We start from the raw sequence: 24,184 nt of genomic DNA, 5'->3' as shown, positions 1-24,184 counted from the left end.
GGATGGATATGCATTTCGTGTGTTTCTGTTGCTATTTTTCCTTTCCACCGATAAGCGGCACAATGGCATCTTCCGCCACCACGTGCCTGCTGTCACTTCAGCAGACTTCTCTTACTGAGGAATCAATCCCACTTATTTATGCTCTTTTGAAGGTTGCTTACTGCATGCAAATCATTTAATTTACGCTATAGATGAAAACTTTAGCCCTCATTGTGAGACTATTTGAGCCCATATTTCCTTTCATGGTAAGCATATCCTTGAGCAACTGTGCCACCGTCATGTCACGAATTTGCTTTAAACACTCTTGCCACAAGCTATGTTAGATGTGCGATGCAACACGTGCATGTCGTGTTTGAAAGTATGGAATGAAGAGTCAGTCAGGTTGGAGGCCTTAGAGTCCACTGAATGATCATTCTTAGATCAACTACTTTTTTTATCAACGAGAGATGTGTTGAGTTGATCCGTGATCAGGAGGATGCGCTCATAAAAAATACTCCTAACAGAACCCCAAAATATAAGTTAATTATAATTATTTATAATTCATTTATATTAAATGACATTTAAATATATACTGTACAATGCACCACGCATGTGACATCTCTATCCAACTGCGTGTATTAAGAAACACATGTACTTTCATATAAATGGATTCTATTAAATATTGACTTAAAACTTTCGTGACTGTAGGAATTCATATTCTTTGGTTCTTTCTGTCAAGTCACGTGGATAGAAAAAATATCACGACGTTTGGTCGCGGTCGTCATCAGGAAAAAGGGGTTAGCTTCTAAACAGTTTGCCTTTAGAGGCTAACCCCTTTTCCTGATGACGACCGCTTGTATTGCGATCGAAACGTCGTGATATTTTTATTCACTTATTTTTATTATTCATTTTTCTATCTACGTGACTTTACCGAAAGAACCAAAGAATATGGATTCTATTCAGCTTGACTTCAATCACGGTGGTGAGATGTTATCTTCCTTTCTTGGTATGCAGGAGGTTTGGGGTTCGACGCTGACGCCTGTATATTTAGAGTTTGCGTGTCTCTCTCCCCGTGGTCGCGTGGATTTTTTTCTCTGGGTCTTCCGGTTTTTCCCTCCACATTTAGAAACATACGTTGAGATTGATAATTGGTTCTTTACCCTTCTATCTGGCAACAAAACTGACACCTTTTTTTTCAGTTTTGTTGCCAGATAGAAGGGTAAAGAACAAATTATCATATTTTTACTGGCAAATGAGGTTCCCATACGTTGAGATTATTTCGATAATTTTTCTGCTAGAAATTTCCAAATGATAAGCCACTTTTTTAATGATCATTTGTGGCCAGGTCGTTTTTGAAAAAGAAGTTAATACCTTAGTGGGCTTTGTCTGGTAGGATGGGGATGGTTAAGTTTGATTTGTATTTGTTTGGGTGATTTGTTTACCTTTCTTGTACTTTGCACTATTGTCATGTGTTTGTATTGTTGTTGTGACGTTCTTACCCGCCCTAACTGGACATCTATGAAAAAATGCTTTATAGCGCATCGAATTCCTCCAGTATAATACATATTCTCATTGTGAACTATAAACAGAATATCAACAAATATATATGCCCACGCCTAATCACTCATTTAAGTAGTATTTGTTTATTTTGTAAGACATGTTCTATGGGTGCTTTCACATTTATTATTTTCACATAATGTTGCTTGTGTCTAATTTTTCATTGCCCTGCCCCAGAATTTATTGAAAACCAGACACAAATATAATGTGAAGGGTACATTTCGTGTATAAATGAGTTCAGCGAATAATATTTACGTGAATGATATTTATTTTAATCGTATTTATTTTCACGTATTTAACTTTACAATATATGTTTTTATAACAGCCGGCACATTGTACCATTAGTATTCGTTGCTAAAGCTGAGTCACACAAAGCACTAATCTCCATCATCTGACATTTAGGTTTTGATTTAATTGTGCTTTACATTTCACCCCGTGACCCCCGGCCTTGGCAGGGGTGGAGAGGTAGAGGTGGAAACCTTTGGAAAATAAATTCACCATGACCCTGCCTGTCAGCTCCAGAGGCCACTGCCGGATGGGAAGCTAATGACTTTTCTTTAATATCCGCTGGCCATCAAAACCAAATGCCTACCATAATATCAGCAGGATTTATATAACCATGTCAATATTGCAAGTGTGGTATGTTATTACAGGGGGTCAAACTGGTAAAGGATTATTGATTTTTCTATATTATCAGCGTGAAGCTTCACAGGAATACGTGACAAAAGCACGTTCTGCGAAGATCAATTCATGGTTATTAAGACCCAATCAGATGATTTGGTTCAGGTCTAGAATATCTCAGTAGAAGTGTGGCGGATCCCAAACCAACTTCTTCCACTGAAATAAATTCTCCACACTACCCAAAATACAAGTATACACACATTGTGTACACATGTACACTAGTATCTTGTTTACAAAGAACAACCAAACACACCAATGTTAAATGTATTGTTTTGTAAGGGAAATGGCTCTGTCTGCTTTGATAGTGAACATTATAAACACGCGCGTATGATTATTTACGATGGGTCTCATTCACTTTATCCGTATGATTTGCAATCAGATGAAGTAAATGTTCGTCTTGTATTATGCTTTGTAGACAAATGTAATATTTCAGTTGTATGTTGTTTCATTGTATTAATTACATTGCTTTTTGAAATGTCTTTCTTGCTAAAGCAAAATCACTATTGTTAGATTGTATCCCCCTTATCTATGTACTTTGTGATTATATTCAATCCCAGGCCTACTTTACAAAACAGATAGGTCAGGACACTTTCACCTGCTTTTTATAAAGGACAGTTTTGACTTCGTCATATTTGCAGCAGTTAAAGTACACATGTATCTGTAAATCTACTACCGGAAGTCGTGAGTTACTTGACCATACTTCACCATATTGGTCAATGCGACTTAGTGGAGCAGGCAGCACATGTGGGCGCATAGAAATACAGTAAAACAATAGTTTTGGCTGCACTTTTTCCCACGATGCTGCACAGCCCCGAAGATTCCTCCGACAACCTGAGCGTGCATGGTGGTCATCCACTGAAGCATTTTCCAGGCCTAAAAATCCTGCTTAGCTCATGAGACCATGCAGGTTCTGGGTGATTTGGTTCTCGGCAGCAGCAGCAGCAAAAGTATCTTTCGCGGAACTGTAAATACAGGTGGTGATTCTCACATGCTTCAAAACAGATGGGTATATTCTCATTTGTTTAAAAGCGATGTAATAACACATGCAAGTAAGCTGGTTTTCACACACTGCAAGACTGATGAAAAGAAACGTAAATACGTCTATGCAAGAATCATTAATATCATAAAACTACGTAACTTCATGAACTGTCGTGTAGTATGATTTTTTTTTTACTGCCATTTCACAATTTATTGCTGGATGAAGGCCTCCCCCATGCTGTCAGTCATAGGGGTTGTTTGAGACCTTCACCACGCTGCCCAATGGAGTTTGGTGAAAGGCAGGCCCAGGAGCAGTTCAGATATCGCTTGCCACTAATGTAAGCTTTGGCCGTAAATTGAATTCAGGTTGTCGGGTTCATTGCGCAGTGTGCAAACCACTGCACCGTCGCTGCCCCCGCCATGTCCTGCAGTATGTAGTATTCACTGAACTGTAGTATGCAATGAAAAATGAAATTCAGTCAACAATGTGATTATTCACTTCTGACATGTGCGTTTTGTACAAACATTACATGCTTAACATGTACGACACATGTGGCCAACCAAGATTCAGCATTTTCCTATGAAATTAAAATCAAACGTACGTCAAATATTTGTTCAATATTATCTATGATGGAACGTGACATTACATTATATAATTTCATCGCCACAACCATAATGAAAACAAAATTCTGAATTTCAGCCGCGTACCCTGAAGAAAACTAAAATAAATTCACTATTTATGCTATGCCTTTTACACATGTTATTTTCGGAGCTAAATGTTAAGTAGCATCCCACCGTATGTGAAACAATTGTAGTTGTGCTGGTAAAACCGTGTGGAACACTGCAGCTATACTTAATTCTTAAGCTCAAGACACATACATTGAAATGCATGCATATATGTATGTTGAACTTATTTCGTACCGTACATAGCCAACCGTGATAACCGGAGGTTATTGTTGTTATTTTTCATGTGTGTATGTCATTTGTAGAGTAATGGGGTCACAAAACCCCAGCAGACACAAGAGGCACTACCATAAGCGTAATGTACAACATTCCACAGCCAAAACAATAACAAAAAAACTTCACAGACGGACAACTGTAAGCTTATATGATGACAATTTATTTTTTTACATCACTTTTGAGATTAATAGACAACCCCAGCTTAAGGCTGCTACTTTGTCAATGAGAACAGAATACAAACGGTATAAAGCAAAACAACTCCGGTGAAATGGTGTTTTGTGTTTAAGTGAATGCTTCAATTCCACGTACAAAAGTGCTCTAACTGAAGTGCCATGAGGCGGTGATGTTTTCTATGAAGATGGCTGAGGCTTAGAGGTGAGTCAACATTCAAAACACATTGGTTTACGCGGTTTCAAACAATGGTTCAGCGCGCACGAGCAAAGCTATTCACTAACACATGCTGGAAATTTGCTTACTTTCTTTCCAAAGCATTACAATAGGTAGATCAATAACATTTGTTTAAACCATAGCCGAGTCCATTTTTCCTACTCACTACCGCAACCTACTCAATACTTAGCTACCTCGCCTAAATGCTTCTACTGGTACCGTTTTTAAAGCACATATCAATCAGGGTAAAATACAATACACATACAAATCAATGTCATGTACGCACATAGTTTTCACCCTAAGTGTTCTCGTTACAAGAATATCAATCGGTCAACACAAGCATACAAGTGGTCACACAGTCCACTGGAAGAAAAAAAAAATTGCCATCGAGATACAGTTCATGGCTAACCCAAGTTTGCTAGCAAACAATGGTTTTCTGCAAATGCCTTACATTACATAGTGAACGCAAAGATGAATGGCTGCGAAGTTATATTGTGAGGATGTGTGATCATTTGCATTTTCCCAATGCATGAATAATGCCCAGATAAGAAAAACCGGACAGCGTAAAAAAATACCCTGTGAATATTTTACATTCATCCTAAAACACGTATAAAACAAGAGTTTGTTCCCTCCCTGAGATGTCTGTGCTCCTCAAGGGTCACTCGATCACAAGAGAGCCACGTGTTTCAGCTGCACGGCTACAGTAGACACAACCAAGTTCAACCAGCATGCACAATGCCAACCGCATCGACAAATGTCAGAGCAGTGCCAGATCATGGAACATCGAATTTTATGGGATTTCACTCAATTACTTTGGTTACAATGTCAATCAGGCTAACTAATACGCAAGTCACATGCGGTTTCTGCAGAAGCCTCGGATTGATCGATATTCGTTGGCGTTATGCGTCAAGTTCGCATGTTTGAGAGCTCCTCCGATGTGTCTATGGGTTTTTTTTCGTGCTGTTCGGCATGACGTCTCACTGCAGTTCCACGTGAATTTCCCAGCTTGCAGAGCTAAATGTCAGACATCGCGCCGAACAGCCGCGCGGCACGACCCGGCAACGCATCGGTCAGAGCTTCACAACACAGCCACGAAAAGCTACGCCGTGGTACGACCGATGTGCGGGTTTTGCATTCATGAGCGAGTTTTGAACTGTGGTAGTAGTTTTTTTTTGAAGAGGTATTATTGACTGTCCTACGTTTTTATCACATCCGCAATATTTGATCACGCTTTTGTATCTTCACCGTACGTGAGACAACACAATATTTGTTTGAGAGGTGAGAACACTGTCGTTTCACAATGTTCCAGTAAAATACTGACGGTTTTGTTTTCAAGAGCACCAACATTTCTTGAGATAGTGTGCAGCCTTCCAGCATTATACGAACACATATTTTGGTTTTCTTCATCAGTTTTAAGTCTGAGAGGTCCTTAGAAGGTAATATAATGATAAGCTGAGCAGTTTAAGTTCTTCTAAATAACCCTTTTACAATCTACAAAACAACATGCAAAAACACAGATTTTTTTATTTTTATTTTTTACACTTACATGATTTAACTTGTGTTGCCATGTAATGACTAAACACTACTAAAACAGAGCAAGCTAGTAATGCTGATAAAGCTTCATAGACTGTGAAAACATGGTATACAGAAAACCATTTCCACAAAAAATATAACTTGGCAAACAAGAAAGGAATACATGATACCTTAATGTTCAATAACACTTTTAAATATTTATATTTTACAGTAGTTTGACAATACCCCCCCCCCCCCGAAAAAAACTTAAACATTTTGGTTTTGATTTAAAATAAAGATATACCAACAAAGGTTATTTAAAGCCAAACTTACAAGTAATCAACTACAGCAATTTAGAGTTATCGTATTTTAATATCTGTAATCTAAGTGCTTCGTGAATAAAAATAACTGTCCACGTATCATATGCTCAATGTGTCATGCATGGATAATTAATCCTTCTAAAACAAACACCTTTTACTTTGGACTACATCAATGTACACATGGTTCAGTTACATCTCTTCACACCACTAAAACAAATGATTTGGTCAAGAAGCATGCCTTTATATTCTACACTTCAACGAAGTGTATTTCAAAAGGGATAAACAAAACAAGGAAATGTTAACATATATATTTCTTCAACATTACAACATGAAACCTGACATTTCTACATACTGGCATTAAATTACTTGTAATATGTAAAATTACTGCCTGGAGAGAACTGCAAGTGATTTGTAATGGAGAACAAAAAAAAGAACACTTTGTAATACACGTAATCTATGCACATTTCAACTTTGTTAATAAAAAAAACACAAAACATGAAAAATAATTAATAAAACAGCGAAGGCTGGATTTCATCATTGTTTGATATTGAATGTTCATACATTTTAGACTTCCTAATGCTTTAAGGCTTGAACCGTTTTATTTGCAATTGCCGCCCAACGACAGTATTTGACATTATCTCTCATAATGATTTTGAGTATGACACAAATTCAATTTCAATATATAACAATATGAAGTCTCAGCCTCAATAACAAAATTCCAAAATGCCCTTAGGTTTTCAGCAAGGAACTAAAAGATGCGCATCATGCCAAAGAAATAAATTATTCTGGCTTTGGCTACATTCACTTTTTTTAAGAAGCCCAACTGGACGCTCAAGGCATCTGCACTGAACGGAGCACACAGCAAAACATGTCTGAATCCTATGGTGACGCTTGCTTGCCTGCCGGAGTGTGGTAAAGTGTTGGGTCTGGAAGACACAGCTCGTAACAGCCACCTGTGAGGAAGGAATGTGCGAGTCTGAAGAGCCCAGCGTTGTTCGTGGAGTTGGTATTCATACTGCACTGAGGTTGGGCTGCGGCCTCTAGGCCGCAGCCCAACCTATAGACTTGCCACAGCAACACAGTTTTGTAACAGATGGATGATATAAAAAAAAACACATTAAGACACATGACATAACAATATGCACGTGTCTGTAAAACAATAACGTGTTTCTGTTTTGTCTTTAACCCCGCTAGTTTCACACAGAGGTGTCAGTAGTAATAAGTCCCAGCTATAAAAAAAACACCTATAGCCCCTTGCAGTTCCAGGCTGTGAAGCGGACGATGTATGTTGGTACTGGCTTCTCCACCAGACCAAGAGGCTGACTCTGGTACCTGACGGAAGAAAGAGACCTCACAAAGTCCCACGTACGCCACGTGGGTTTCCTGCTAGCCCTGAGGTAGATACGTTGGGCATTGAGTTTCAACTTTTGACCTGAGTGACAACACTGGCCTGTGATAAAATCTGAGCAAGGAGCTTCTCCATCTGAGCAATTGTATTATCAAATAGTGTAAAAAAATTAACAAAAAATAACCTTGAGGTAGTTGCTTATTCCAGAAAATTCCTTCATCAGTGCTATACCAAAACAGTGGACTGGAAATCGGTAATAGCAATTCGACATTCAGACGGTATTTGTGGTTATATTAAAAAGTACTTTTGAAACATTTGGAAAGGCTCCTTGGTTGTTAGCCGGCCTATCGGAGTGCGACAGAAATCTCCGTCGCAGCTGCTTTCCCACAGCCATTCTCCAACAGCTTGCAAAATGGTTTTGGGGAGGAATCGGCGGATGAATTGGTGGCCACACCACTCGATAGGATGCTTGTCTCTTGGGCCTCATCCGTTGAAATGTCAGAGTTGCTCTCCTCCTTTGACTCATTTGAAACTTCTTGAAGGTCGCTCACATACGACACAATCTCCACAGAAGCTGCTGAATCCACTCTCGTGATGGCAGTCGGCTGTGTATCGCACTGCGAGGTTAAGTCAGCGTTGAGCTCTTCGGAGGACTCTTGGTTCCTGTGCACAATGGAGTGCGACTCTTGAGGGATGTTCTGAGCCTTTTGCTGCTGATCTAACGGGTTGCCACGTGGAACCGAAGAAGAGTCGAAGTCCACACAGACACCATCCATCAATACGCCGTTATCAACATTGGTCAATGTTCCATTGACCTGCAAGAAAGAATACCACATATATGAATTATATTAAAGGTTATGGCCCCTCTTCACCCATGTATCAATCCCGATTAGCTAAAAAGTCTCGCTGTAGCTCAATTTTCACTTGTGTTAAAGTCATGTACGCTGTTATTTCAGACTTCAGATTTGTACTCTCAGGATTTAAATACGGTCTTCTATCATTCACACATTTGCAATCATAAAATTACCTGTTAACATAAAACCAAATATTTTTTGCCAATTTAAATGGCCAAATATTATAACAAAGTCTACATATTTACAGAGTGAAGGGATAATGCTATACATTTACAAACCTGTATTTTTATTTAATGTTATTGGCTCTGCTTCAATGTGCAAATATTTATATTATTTTTGATATGAAACTTTAGAAGAAAATATTGAAACAAACCATAGTCAACTGTTCTTCATCCACTTTTAGACAATAGCCTCTCCAAGCTGGCAATAACCTTCTCTGCCATGTGCATCTCTAATTCATCTCATGTCCGCATGTAACTTATTACAGTACTCTACCCCCTCAGTGGTATGCATGCACACAAGTGAACAACCATTCACTGAATCCACCGAACCCATGACTCGCTCTGCTTGACCCCTCATTCAGCATTGTTCACTACTTCGCTTGACCACCCTTACCCCTCCACTCTGTGCACATAATCCTTCAATCGGCCAGTGCGTTTCAAAGTGGGTGGTACTCTGGGGGGCACTACCCAGGGAAGGATGGGGTGGGATTGCTAGGGGCCATGCCAAAACAATGGCAGCAAAGGGAGGGCCAGGTGGGCATACCATGACGGTGGAATAGTGGAGGAATGATAGGTGAAGGGAAGTGGTGATGATTACAGTGGCGGTTGTTGTGATGAAGATAGCAGCGGTAGTAGTGATGATGACTGCGGCGATGATTATTTCAGTGGTAGAGTTGGTGAGAGGGGATGGCCAATTTTATATATCATTGACACTTTTTGTATTACATGTATCTCAGAAAACATTAAGTAAATGCAGTATTGCTACTTAATATGAGTTAGCATCAGGATATGTTTTTCTCTTACATTGGTTGATGAAGCTAATATGAACGTTACAGCACTAACTTAATGAAAAAGTATTCCACTTTTATGAAAGCAAAGCACAAGTGGATCAGATGTTTACCCCTTTTAAAGTGGTCACTGTGCTTGTGCCAACATCATTCCTGTGAAAATGAGCATATGACAAACTTCTGTTAAACTAATGTGTGAAAAAAAATAAAAAATAAAGAAGGAATAACGAGTTAAAGAATGTTAAACAGATTAATAACCCTCGCTTCACAGCACATAATTAGGGGTAAAAAAAACGTAACACCGCTGCCATTTTTAAAACATATACTAACTTTATCGTTGTTTCAGGGCACCTCCGATTTGGGCAGTTGACTATGTACGGTGCAAAGAAAGTTCACAGTTACAATCGAAACACTTTTTATCTTCTTGGTTCTTTTGGTAAAGTCACGTAGAAGGGAAATAATAAAAATAAAACATAATAAAATAATAAAAATAAAACATAATAAAATAATAAAAATAAAACATAATAAAATAATTCTCACGACGTTTCGGCCACAACGCAAGCAGCAGTCCTCTTCACCTGAGGACGGCTGCTTGCGTTGTGGCCGAAACGTCGTGATAATTATTTTATAATGTTTTATGTTTATTATTTTATTATTTCCCTTCTACGTGACTTTACCGAAAGAACCAAGAAGATGAATCCCTGCAGTCACGAAAGCTTTAAATCGAAATCTAAACACTCACAAGGTCTGAAATGTCAGGCTCCGACACCAAGCACTCGAGCTCGCGGGGCTCGGCGAGCAGTAGCGTGGACTGGTGCTGCTGGGGCCCTTTCCTCTCGGTGCCCGCGGCGGGGGCCGGTTGCCTGGCCCTCACCCTGCCAGCGACGCCGCCACCGCCGCCGCCCAGGGCCGCCCCGTTGCTGTGCTGGCGGCCCGCGCGCCCCTCGCTCACACCGGGCCACCCGAAAAACCTTCAACGCGCGCAGTGCGGAGAGAAACGGCGTGAGCCAACCCCGCCAGAATCGCCAATTGACGGGTGAATGGCAAACAGTGCTTAGCTTTAAAATAATAAAATAGCAATACATTACACATACGAAGCATATTTATACGAGGAAGTCAAAGCGCCGTGAGTCACAAAAATAAATATGTGAATAAATGAATAAAATGTTGGACGAGGCGAGGATAATAACTGAGAAGTAGAGCGTAGCATATGACAAAAGCACAATCCGTTGGGGCACTTTTGAAAATTAAGCAGTTCAGCTTCTCAAGTAACGGTTGCTTAAACATTTCTTACGTTTGATAACACACTTTTTAGGCTAACCTATGGAATGAGTATCATCTGCTGAATGGAGTGAAGATCCTAAATAAAAAGAAAGTGTTCATGATGTCAGTGGACTAGGTCGTGGACAAGTCAGCTCATGGGTAACAGTAGCTGCCCTTGACAGTGATTCACAGGCAACGACGCAAAATAAATCGCGTCACTCTGCACTTTGTTTGTGCCGCAATACACACGTAATTTTTTATTCTGTTCATATCAATTGGTGTTCACTATATGATGTGGGCATCCAGCCTCATTCACCTCCTCTCCATCACCAGCAAAGCAATTAAAGGGAAGCCCAATCGTCATTTGGGGCTTGTGTGTTTGAAGGAACTGCCGTTCTCATGCTATTGGTGTGATGCCACACAAGGAATGGATTGTTTTTTAAATAAAAAATAAATTTGATTCATCACCATTGCTGACCGGTTGGAAGGTGACGAGGTGAGGGGCCTATCTATGTGCATCCACTCACTATGATGCCTGCTCACGAGAAGAGCAATGACCTACATTGTACGTCGGTGTGTTGGGTGCATGAAACAACGCATAAGGGTCCTGCAACTAATTCCTCCGTGGAGCTGAGCGATTGCATTTTCACTTGAAAGAAATGAGCAGTGTGGCTTGCTTCATTTCGAATGCATTAGAGAACAACATCAGAGTATGGTGGTGCCATCCACAGTCGCGAAACTGAAGCAACGTTTTTTTTGTCATCTAAATTATCTACATTACATTTTAATCTGAGTTTTTCTGTAAATCCTTAAGGATCCATGGATAAATGGAGAAATTGTGGATGCTTTGGACACCGTGAATAATAGAGTGCACGGAGAAAATAGGATTTTACTATGTTATCTTAAAAGTGCTATTGTATCCATCATGATGTGAAGTTTTAGAAAATGTTATAACAAAATGTAATGTGCTGTAGAGTACAGGTTTCCCTCACTTCATGCAGAGTCGATTTGTGCGATTTCGTACAAATGCGGCTAATATACTTCTACCCTACATTTTCTATATGCAGTTTCAATTCACTCATATGCAGCTATGCGGTAAGACATTGGACAACATCGTTGCCTGCACTGTATTGCGCTGCTCGGTAAGCAACTGTCTCGTGCCGTTCGGCTTTGTGTGCCCTTTGCTTTGGAACATATCTACCGCATAAAGCGAGGGAAATGTGTAATTTTCTCAGAGCATGTAGCCAGACAATATGAAAATGCTAGTCTAAAACCATTTAATCAAAGCTATTTACCCGACCATGCGAGAATTTTGTCTTTAAGGAAAAATGTTACGTTGTAAATACAAATTCTAATGTTTACTCTGTAGTAATGGGAAAATGTTCGGTTTCAAGTTTTGGCTGTGACACCAGCTGCAATCTTGTAACTGATGTCAGATTATTTGTAAAGTGTACACTATATAAAATAGAACCCGCGGTTGTGATTTCACATAATTTCTGGACAGGTATAGTGTAGTGCCCACAAGACGTGAAGTAAACTGGCTCAGCAGCAATCACACTATCCACAAATCGTCCAACCACTTCTATCTGTGTGTGTGTGTGTGCGTGTGCCATGATTTGGTGCACAGGTGATGACCTGCGTCGGTATCCCAGAAGCAGGAAGAGGACACAGATGACGATGCAAGCCAGGCCAATGTGGATTCCGATGACGATGCCTGTGGTAGATGCCCCATCTTGCCACGTATCTCCCTCACAATCCGTGCCGGTTGGCTCCAACACTGGTTGAAGGAAAACAAAACACAACCAATAATGCAAAGCCCGCTTCTTGGCACCACCTATCCCAATTATACAATCATTCTTGGATCACTAAACTTCTACAAGACATATGGTCCTTTTAAATGTTGAATAGAACTTATTACACCTGTGAAGTGCTGCCAGATATGTCAACGGGAAGATGCATGTCCAATTCTCAATGCCACTTATCCCTGTGGTCATTACGAATCTGCCTGGGTGAATGACGTAGGCATAATTATGGACAGCTTGAGATTGACCATCACTCCTGGACTGATATCATCATCAGCAGCCATTTATATCCTCTGCCTGATGAAGGCTTCCCCACGTTATCAACATCCCTTACGGCAATGTGACACCGCAATCCATCTTACTGTTTTACGTGAGCCGATTTAATCATCACTCCATCTGTGCAATGGGCCTCCTTCTCCAGTGAGTTCACCCTTTAGCTTACATTGTCACCAGTTTCATATCCTTTCTCGTGATGAGTCTTGTTCAAATCCACCAAACCCACTTTCCTTTGCAGTCAATTTGATGTGGTTTGATTTACATTTTATTCCTGATCCGCGTGCTTCTCTTTCTGTCTCTCAGTTCAATGCCAAGCATGCACCTGCCCATGCTTCTTTGCTCACTTTTAAGATTTAGTTTCATGTTTTTGTCAGTGTCCGTGTTTCTGATCTGGATGTCATCATCAATACACAAAATGTAGAGGAGCCAGGAAAAACGTACAAGCATAATCATAGAAGTAGAAAGTTTGATGTTATATATGTTGAGACCATCGTTATTATTACAAACAATAACATGAAGTCCTGGAAATTACTGAAGACCTAAAAAAAAGTCTGCGAATTTGAACCCGAGATGCATATGAGCGAAACAAAAGTCACGTACAACAAGTTTGCTGCACAGAATAAAAAGGCCAGTGGATGGAATGCACTAGAAAACACAGCAGAATATTTAGAGCAAAGGCAAATCATGAATGTGCATAAAAAATAAATGTTTCAATCAGTCATTATGGCCTATTATGACACTTGGATCAAATCTATAAACACTGATTACCAAATGGAGTAGAACCTGGAAGGATATGCGAATACAAAATCATCGAACGAATAAATTCAACATCCTGCACTAATGAAAAACTAAAACATCTTCTATAGCAATAGCAGATGAAAACAACAAAAATCATTATTTAGCAATTTTCATGTTCTGATGCTGCAACCAAGATTGTGGAATTGACACCAGAACACATGAACATCGCAATAATACAGTTGTACTGACATACATATGAATTTGGATTACCCATGCTTCTGTAAAAAATACATGCGATCGACCGCACACGCTTAGTATATAAGCCATTTGTGTTTTTGGAGACAGTCGAATTTATTCTGATTAGAAGAAGCATTGACACGAGAATGACCGTTAGTGATTTACCTGCGGCCTGTGGACTGTCTTTGAGTGACACCAGTCGCGCTGTGAAGTTTCCGTCTCCAAATTCGTTGAAGGCCAGCAGGCGAACCTCGTACGAAGCGTAGGACTCTGCAGGGTGAGCAAAGCAAACATTAAGACCCTTCATTCCACCTCTAAGTAACGTACTGTATCGCTAACACTTGTTTTAATGCAATTTTAAGTACAGTATATTAGCTTGGTTGACATTATTGGTTGTAAAAGCATGAACAAATACATCATCACATGAGATTTCAAATATATGATTAAAAAAAGTATTATTTTTAAGAGTTGCGGTCAAAAGCTCTTTACCTACTTTAATTCACTGTCAGACATGCATATAATAAAGTAGTAAGCAATTGGAATGAGTCTAAAAAGATTCTGAATTGTGATTGTGAGGAATGGCAGAGGAGGGCAATGAGTGCTCGAGTTTGGAGGTACGGGGACAACGTCGGTGTAATCCGAAGCTTAAATCCTTCTGTTCAAAACTCGGCAAACCACTGCGTCTCACATTGTGCAAAACACCACTATCAACGTACCGAGGTGCGCAAGCTCGTAGCTGGTGACATTGGCCGCGAGCTCCAGGGGCCCTTGCAGGCGTGTCGAGTAGATCTTGCCGTGATAGAGTTTGAAGCCACGGATGCGGCCCAGCTTTACCGACGGCTCCCAACTCAGCTGCACGGCGGAGCTGTTGAGGATGCGCGTGAAAAGGGCCGGCACCGCAGGCACTGTGCGATGGTGGAGGGAGGGGGTCGAGCACAAGAAATGGTAGGCAGGTGAGAGGCACCAGCAGCCATGGCACCGCGAAATTTTAATATTACGGTCAGTGCTATATCTCTCTCCCAAGATGGACACTGCCATAAAAGAGCATACGTAAAATAAATACGGTAATAAAGCAACAGAAAACATTAAAACTGTAAATTCTACGTATCCTACGTAAACCATGTTTCATATCTCAACTTTATGTTTAACATTTGTCGAGGCCATCATTATTACCACCACTACATTATATAACACTAGATTCTGGACTGGAGCGCACGACGACCAATGTAAGGCAATCTTCATTACAATGAATTTGTAATGTTACCGAAAGAACCAAGAATATAAGAATATAACATGACAACGGTTGACTCCAGTGCGTAGTTGGCCATCAGCGGGGGATTACCTTCGCCGAGCGTTTCAGCGGTGACGTAGTCGGAGGGCTGGCTCGCTCCAATCGACGAATAGGCCTTTACGTAGAAGGTGTAGTGGGTGGATGGCTCGAGCTCCAACACCGTGCGCTGTACGGTCGTCTGGCTCACTGCCTCCTGATACTCCTGATCCTCCGAGTCTGTGAAAAGTCGAGCATATTTTTTTAACGTAGATTTCTGAGTAAAAGCAACGAATTTAAAGGCACAGAAATCGTGAAAAAAACGCTCATCTCATATCTAATGTACGTAAACATTTGTTTAAAAATATTTAACTGCAATTTAGTGTCTGATTACTCATCAAGAATATGAAGTCAACATCAACGGAGCATGATTAATTTATCGTGTCACCGTGATAGCCTTTGACATATAAGAATGGTGTGAATTGAATACCAAATGTACTTACTTAATTTCACAGAGTACAATGTATTAAACATTACTAAAGTCAAGTATTGCTCAATAATAGCAATTTACAGGCTCATTGTAAATCCACTGCTGGATGAAGGGCTCCCCATGCCATGTCAAGCCATGGCAGGGGTTGTTTGACCATACTTCACCACACTTGTCAGTTCAATTATCATTCACCACTCACATTATCTATGGCCAGGAATCGAACGTAGATACTGATTTCAGAGTGTACTATACCCACCACTTCGCTAATGTGAATTCCAATTAGGACCGTAAGGCGTATTAGCATGATGAAAAGTGCATATGCATATAACATTACAAGTTTTTTTCCCAAAATGTAATCTGTGCATTTTGCTCCTTTTTAATAGGTGGATCTAGAACAAGTTCCAACATCAACCCCTGAAAAATGTTAAAGTAATGCAATGCCCAAATTGAGTAAAGTAGAACTTCTCAAATATGGGTTTCATAATTTAGGTACGAGAGGAGTTTCTCTTGACTTTGTATTCAAATTATCTGTATGTGTCGTACACATCACATTCTGTCTGAACCCGCCTACATTGCTAGCAATGATGTTGTCAGAATAGTGTTGTGATGCTCTCTCATTGCCCAGGTACGCAGTCTTGGTCAGATGGAAGATGATTTATTTCATACAATTGACCACCGAGAACAAACGCAAGGGAGATGAGTTATGAGAGGGAACCTAGCATGCCCAGGCCATGGGGCCATAGACTTTTGTTAGCTGTGTTTAACGCGCCCACTGCGCGTTAAGCAAGATTAAGAGTTCATGGCAAGCTGCGCCCCTCTGTGATGTCATGGAGCGGAACAACCACTTCTCCAACTCATCTATCTTGTTCGGGAAGGACAGGGCGAGCAAGCCGCAGCTTTATTTTATTTCTATTTTATTTGGTTTTAACACGGGAATTGCTCTCTATTTATTGTCCACGGCCTTGGAAACTTCAATAAGAACCTATGCTTCCATATTGTACGCAATATTGTACACAATAGGGAGGGAAGATACGGTATAGACAGATCAATTGCAACTGTTTCCGTGGCCGTGATTGCATTTTCTTTTTTGCTATCTGTCACCTGCGTTCTTATTCGCCACCCTTGGGAATCCTCGGCTAACGGAAATAACCTCATTTCCCAATTCCCATTTAAATAGATTATCTCTCCTTTGCAAAGAAGACCTGGGTGCATCTTGCTTTGTAAGGGTAGGATTATTTTTTCGCAAAAAAATAAAAAAAACACATAACCAGCTCACGGATCCTGTGAATATAATACTTTATTTACAACTGTAAGGTTGCATATTTCAATTTTGGCCTCGCGTCAACTTAGCATATCATCCTTTTTGGGTTCACTAAATGAGTAACATTCTGTGAAAAGTCAGCAGTTGTTATCAATAGGAAGACTGGTCCCTGCCATGAAAATGTGGGACTTCCACCACTGACCAGGGGCGGCTAATGCAGAGGATTACTGCCCATTTCACGCTTGAGCATCTTGGTGTTTTGACTTGGACAATGTTCAAGCCATGATATTGCACACAATGGCCTACTTCTGCTTACATAACAGGGTCTTTAATTATTACTTCACAGTGAACTTTGTAAATGGCCTGCAAAACATTGGTAACCTTCTAGGAAAATTACCAAACAGCTTGAGCAATTAAACTTTCGACTGTGCATAGTGGCACTGTAATATATAAAGGCCAAACGAAAGTTGAATCACTCTGACTTTGCAGTGATTTCTTCCAAAACTTGCAGCTCGTAAGTGAAAAAAATGAAATACAAACTGGGTCGAGGATATGCTATGCATATAGTGTTCACATAATTTCGGAACAGACTAGCTTCTCTTTATTGAGGGACATTTATCCTACAATTCCACATTGTGCCAGATAAGTTATATGAAGGACTTTAAACTGCCAATATCGCAAAGCCCGGCGGAATCCACCGCAAGCGGGCAAGGGGATGAGGGCACCGTCGTTGACGTACCCTGAGCTCGGCGAATGTGCAGCACGTAGCCGATGATGCCGTGGGGGTTCTGCAGGGGCTCGCGCCACGCTAGCTCCACCGTGGTCGCGGAGGCGGCGCGCACACGCACGTCCCACGGCGGGCCGGGCAGCCCGTCGGAGCCCAGCACGGCAAGGCGCGCGCTGGCCTGCGTGTAGCCGGCGCTGTTCTCGGCCGTGCACTGGTAGATGCCCTCGTCTTCGCTGCACACGCGCTGGATCGTGAGGGTGCTGCGAAGCCACGGCAGGAATTTAACGACAAACAAAAACAAAGCCCATTTCGCGAGCGGATTTTTTTTTATTGCACTGGCTTAACCATTTAATCGCATAGTGGTGCACACGTAGCAGATTGTTAATGGCCACGATTACAAAATAATGTTTATGTATTTCTGCAATGTCAGTCAACAATTGCGCAATTTATTAAAATGACAATAAACGTATTTATCCAGTTACTTAATCGGAATTATCAATCTGCTGTCATTCGTATTACACGGCCTTGACCAGTTCATGAAACAGAATTCAAAGTGTAAACAATTATTACTGTTATTTGAACAAAAAATATTTATGCTGTGGGAGATCGACCACATTACTAGACCTGAGCACATGCAGCTGAAACTTGTGACGTTAAGAAAAATACTGCATATTGACCTCTGTCAGAAATGTTCCCTTCAAAGGAAGAAACTGATCACACTCTCTCCAATAAGACAGTGATAATTGTACCATTTCACATGCTTCTTGCACAACAATTCGTGAACAATCTGTGATGCATGTTTACGTTTATTTACGAAGCAACCCTGCTGTCTCACAATGGTGAGTTCATGCCAGTTGCTTTCTCAGCAAGCTAAAGGCAGGGCTAAGCCAGGCACTGTGACCTTTTGTCCGTTTTGCACGATGTAGCTCTCAAAGCATCATCTATCATCGGCCCCTCGCTCACGGCTCCTTCAAGCTCTCATCAGTCTTTAGGCACCATAATTACAGCGGGGTGTGAGGCTGCCCCAAATACCCAATCCATTCTGCTAATGAAATCTCTTTGGGGAAAGGAAAGCCTTCTTTCGCCATACTGATTATTATCGAACAAATCTTTCATAAAAGTTGCACAATTGCGTGAATCTGAAAATAAGCAAAGAACTGCGAAAGGATCAAGTAAAATCACGTGTGTTTAGGGTGATACTCTTTTACGAATATTTTCAAAGCTCTAAATATATTCTAGCAGAGATGGGAGAATCCTTTTCTAAAATTGCAGAGGCAGGAAACCACACGTTAACCACTGCAATGCAATGTGATATATGTAATGCAAGCAACGTGTGAATTATTACTCAGCTACGGAAACACTTGGTATTTAATAACATGTTCCGAAAAAAACCACACCTCTCACTGTTTTACATTAATGAAAAATATCTTACTACAAAACACACCACACACCCTTTTCTTCTATGGAAATATAGTGATACGTGTTTGTATGCTGATGTCATTATCCTAAAAAGCATAGCTGCTTCATGGTGCACCAGATAACTTTTATATAAATACGTTGGCCTTTACAATATTCATAAGCACATTGATGGGCAACTGGTTGTCTCATCCAGCTCAATGAATAACCACAATACATCCAAGTTATTTCCATTGATTCTACATTTATATTGGAACCTTTAGAATTATTATTTTGGAAAAGCTATGGGCCAGATTCACGTTTTGACAAAATGGCTGAAAAACATTGCAAAAAATCAGATGAAAATTAACATTTGCCAAGATGGAAAATCTGGCCCTATAATTATTATATTGCCAGGCACTATAGTATTATTTCCACAACCAGCTTGAAGTGAGTTGGACCTTTTTGGTTGGTGCAATCCCCAGGAGATTTGTGTTTCCATGATTTTAAAGCAGGCCTGGGTCACCCACATGCCAGGCCAAGATCAAGTCAGCACTCATTGCCAAGGGTGCTCAGACTCTGGGCACCTGGGCTCATCCGAGAAACAGTTGTGAAGTCATGGGGGTCACTGGGGCACGAAGCCTGTGGGCTGGGATGTCAATCGCTGCACTCAATTACTCCAGTGTCACAAAGTGTTTCCACGCTCATCCACTGCTGACCTCTTACAAAGTGATACTTACTGAATTGAGCCCCAGCGGATCGAGAGGCTGATGTGACACCAAGATATGAACTCACATCCTTCCAAGTTTGAGTTGAGCACATGAACTGACAGCGCCACTCAACCAGAAATCTGAGTTCATATAACCGAAACCAATTGTGGAACTCTTCCTATCTGGAATTAAGTGGGGGTGCCCCTCTACAAATCAGGAAATCACTGATTTTCAACCTGTGACAAAACCCCTTTTATATATGACTGCCTGGCTGTTATATTGTGGGTGAAACGGTGGATTCACTGGCTCGACTGCTCTTACAATTAACAGAGCAGATAACAGGAAGTCCTTGCTTTCTGTGTGTTATCTGTGGTCGGCTACAACGCACATGATGCACACGCGCTTCACTGGCATTTCTGGAAAATTGCTAAAAATGCGGATATTTAAAATATATTTAAGGTAACTTAGCATTGGGTTGGCCTTAACACGAACCTAATGCCAAGGTTTGTGAAAAGCGCAGTATGTGCAAATCGGAACATTTTCCTGAATCCACAACTGGAATCTAAGTTAAGAGGGTTGCATAGAAGACAGGCAAAGATTAACCACAGCAGGTTGCTTCAGAAGCCCCTAAATCCCTAAGCTCTCTCAAATAAATGTTAATTGTTATTTGCCTCCGAGAAGCCAAGGAGACACATCCAATCATCTTGCAGTACAGAACACATACACTGTATATGCCTGGTAGTTATTGTACTTAGCTGTCAATTCATTACCAGCATCTACGCATTTGCTGTGGGGGTACTTACCATTGCATAAATTCATTAGTAAGGTCCTCAATTAAATATGTTTTAACTAAGGAAACAAATGAGATTGCTCTTAAAATGCAACGTAACATATTGCAGTGATGTCAGCAAGTTCTGCTTGCACAGCTTACTCCTTATGAAGCATTGACCAATCCACTTAACCCTTGCACTGACACACACTGTGGACACTTGAAACAATCAGTGAAAAATGTCATGAATTAACGTGGACTGAAACAAAAGGTTGTGGATCGTGTTCACTGGCTGCATAATGTACATGTAGCGCTTGATGGATTAGTTTAAGACTTTGGAAAAGGAGTGGCAAATGGCTTTTAGATCAATGAGGCTGTATAAATGTGGAGGTAATAAACAGATGGTCATGGATGCCTACTTCGGGGAGGCATAAATATTTTAGGTTTTTGGTCACTTTATGGATTACAGAGCAGGGCTGAACAAAATGAGGAATATTCACCGCTTGTCCAGGATTATATATTTTGGCGAAGCAGTTTAACACGGTTAATATATTTGCGTTGTCAGCCAAACTCTAAACATATTCTGTAGCAGTCAAAAGGAAATCAAATGTTTATATTTTTACTGAAAGATATTTCCTCTGTCAAATGTATAAGCGGGTACTTGTCGAATTATAAAATAAAAAATGGTGATATTAAACATAAAATGGTATATCTGATAGCTAAACATGGAATAGGTATATTTATGCATACACACACAGTATATCATTAATTAACAGGATAATGGTTTTATTATTGCAAAATTATGTTGTAACATTACTCACATCCAAATAATAAATGTACATCATGCAAGTCATATCCCATATATATTTTAAACCTCAAATAAACATTTATTTATCTCAACTATATCAGTAATTAAAGCTAAAATAGATATACATCAACGTGTAAGCACAGCAATGTATTTATTACGAGATATTCAAGGAATAATGGGATTTTAGAGGAGTGATGTACTTTTATAATGCTGTATATGTAACAGTGATATTTAAAGTGGCTTATTTTATAAACGTTTTCATGGTAGAATATTTACAAATTGGCTACTAAATACAAATTTCTGACAGTTAATTTGTTGACGATGAAAAAATAATTGAATTATGGGCTATGAATGTGGGATAATTAGCTCAAATTTGATTTACAAAACAACCGATTAAAATATATGCGAAGTTTAAATACAAAATACTGTTTTCATTCAAACAGCATTGACTTAACTTTTTCAAATTAATTATTTTTTGTGAAACAAAAATTCAGCTAAAATTGCCTCCAGTAGTTTAACACGTAGACTTTCGCGAACAATATCATCCATAATACAGATTGTAAATGTTGTGGCTTGGCTCTCCAACACACTGGTGTGCTGTACTAGTGACGAATTGGCATGTTATGTTTAGGTGACAACCCTTACTAATTGGCTGTGTCGGGTGGTGGCAGGTTTAACGACACATTTATATATTTACGCGATCTAGCCTAAAGAAATAATGTATTATGGATGCCTCCAGTAGTATACGTTTTAGTTTCAAAACCTAACACGATACAATTTGGATTAACAAAAGCATATTAATGCATCTGTATCTCAAGAAAAATATAATAAAACAAATCCCATTAATTGGTTTACTATTTCATGGAACGTCTTTTGCCAGTACCATGTAATAGTGCCAGCAATTAAATACATTTATATTTTTGGTCATTCAATTTGACTTGAAGGAAACACCAAATTAAATTAAAAAACAATAAATGGCTAATCCTGCCCCTCATCTAGTGCTGATGCCGTTCCTGCTGCACTGCTCCGCTGCTGCCCAGCCAAGGTGCAACAATCAAGCCCTTGAAATTCCGATGACATACGTGAACGTCATAAGTTTTGCTTCCGAAAGTCAAGAAGAAAAACGAAAATAAAATAACGGTATCGTCGTCAGGCTTCCACAAGGCCATGGGGGAGGGCGTGTGGAACAGTTTGGCGCCAGCTATCATAGAGTGCATTCATGTCTCTACAGTTCTCTGCGGTGAGTGCAATGTCTTAAAAAACAACGGCGCTATGCCTCTCTAAATAAAATTAATGCTAATCGCTTACGCGTTCCGAGATTCAGCGGTGAACGGCACCCACCCTCATAACGGGAAAGGGCTTAAGAGTCAAAATGCAGTCAAATCAATGTGACAATAATCATTTATGTTTGCTGCACTGTTAATCAATAATAATGTGACGTAATTTGCTTTAATACTTATATTCTAAAACCTGTTCAATGCATCTATATATTTTCATCACATGTATCCAGATCACGGAGTAATAACCCCTAACTTTGCTCACATAGTATATACTTATGTACTCTTTGCATATCCAATAATTGTATATAAATATGACTGTGGTCAAAAAAATACCGAAGTAAATTTTTTGAACGTGAAATCCCAATTCACGTGCTTGCAATAAACATATTTCGACTGACTTTCAAAATAAAAATGGCTGAATCAGAAGAAAATTGTGGTTATTTGGCCATATTGTGGGAAATATTGACAGAACTGTCATTCTACTAGCACGTAAATTAAATCCCCAAGACATTTTTATTTATTCCCAGCACCATTCACCTGCCAACAATGTTCCCAACATCTCAACATTTACTCGGCATGTGTAAAGCTGATCCAAAGTGGAGAGATGCAAAGGATAGAACTAGCAAAAAAATCTCACAATTGCTAAATATTCTAAAAGGATACATTTTACACTCAAATAAAATACTATAAAATTACAGCCATTTATGAATTCACGGATGGATGAAGGCCTTCCCACAGTTTGTTGATCATGGAGATTATTTGACCATTCTTCAGCATGCTGGTTAGGGCGGGTTTGTGAAGGGGGCAATCGCGTGCTACCTGATTTACAAGTTACTAAAATACAGTGAAATGTTTTAGCCACAAGATTTTCAACTAGACCAAAAATAGAGCAATACATATATAAAAGAGGAAATAAAAACATTGCAGTGGATCATATTCATAGAGACTCATATGGTGTCATTAAAGCATTGCAGTGGATACATTGGCAGAAGTTTATTAATCGGGAAATAAAATAAAATAAACGAAAGTAAAAGTGGAGTGATACTCATCACAACAAGCAGCGCTAAGCCAGTGATGGACATTTCACACTATCATGACAGAAGCCACTCTCTGCAAAGGATGACCACTGTTGACTTTTTACAAAGTGGTAATAATTTTATCGATCTCAGAAGTATGATAGGCTGACTTGACCCCGACAAGGATTTAAAATTTAATTACTCAAACCAAAGTACTCTCTGGTTGGATACATGATATAAACAGACAACACTCACACAAATATACACGTCGATGTAGATAAGACACCAACAATTGCTGATGTTTAAGGATGGAAAAACACTGAATACCTGTAACACACTATGCCAATATCCCCACATTCCTAATAGCATCAATTGAGCTATTCACTCCAATAGACCATTGATTGTCACTTTGCTTTACTGCCTCGTAAACAACCCCTTTGGTAAGCAAACGGTTGTATCTGCTATGCTTCAGACTATATAATTAAATTCGAATTATGCATATCACAAGTAAATTCACAGCCTTATCTCTAATTGTTTTACGGCACAACTATGGGCTACCA

General features: G+C 39.9%; 1 protein-coding gene across 1 annotated transcript in view; it reads right to left on the bottom strand.

Moving 5' to 3' along the window:
- Nucleotides 1–7,422: 7,422 nt before the first annotated feature.
- Nucleotides 7,423–24,184, bottom strand: part of IGDCC3 (immunoglobulin superfamily DCC subclass member 3) — a 64,155-nt gene continuing 47,393 nt past the window's right edge. The window contains exons 8-14 of the mRNA XM_078884439.1: nucleotides 17,659–17,906; nucleotides 15,244–15,408; nucleotides 14,618–14,806; nucleotides 14,067–14,171; nucleotides 12,484–12,625; nucleotides 10,328–10,556; nucleotides 7,423–8,537 (exon numbers count right to left, since the gene is read on the bottom strand). Of these exons, the coding sequence (XP_078740565.1) occupies nucleotides 8,067–8,537; nucleotides 10,328–10,556; nucleotides 12,484–12,625; nucleotides 14,067–14,171; nucleotides 14,618–14,806; nucleotides 15,244–15,408; nucleotides 17,659–17,906 (1,549 nt within the window). The 3' untranslated portion in view covers nucleotides 7,423–8,066. The remainder of the gene's footprint in view (nucleotides 8,538–10,327; nucleotides 10,557–12,483; nucleotides 12,626–14,066; nucleotides 14,172–14,617; nucleotides 14,807–15,243; nucleotides 15,409–17,658; nucleotides 17,907–24,184) is intronic.

Source organism: Lampetra fluviatilis, chromosome 3 (genome assembly GCF_964198595.1).
Source record: "Lampetra fluviatilis chromosome 3, kcLamFluv1.1, whole genome shotgun sequence".
Lineage (NCBI taxonomy): Eukaryota > Metazoa > Chordata > Hyperoartia > Petromyzontiformes > Petromyzontidae > Lampetra > Lampetra fluviatilis.
The sequence above is the reverse complement of the archived record's forward strand: the minus strand, read 5'-3'. Positions and strand labels throughout refer to the sequence as shown.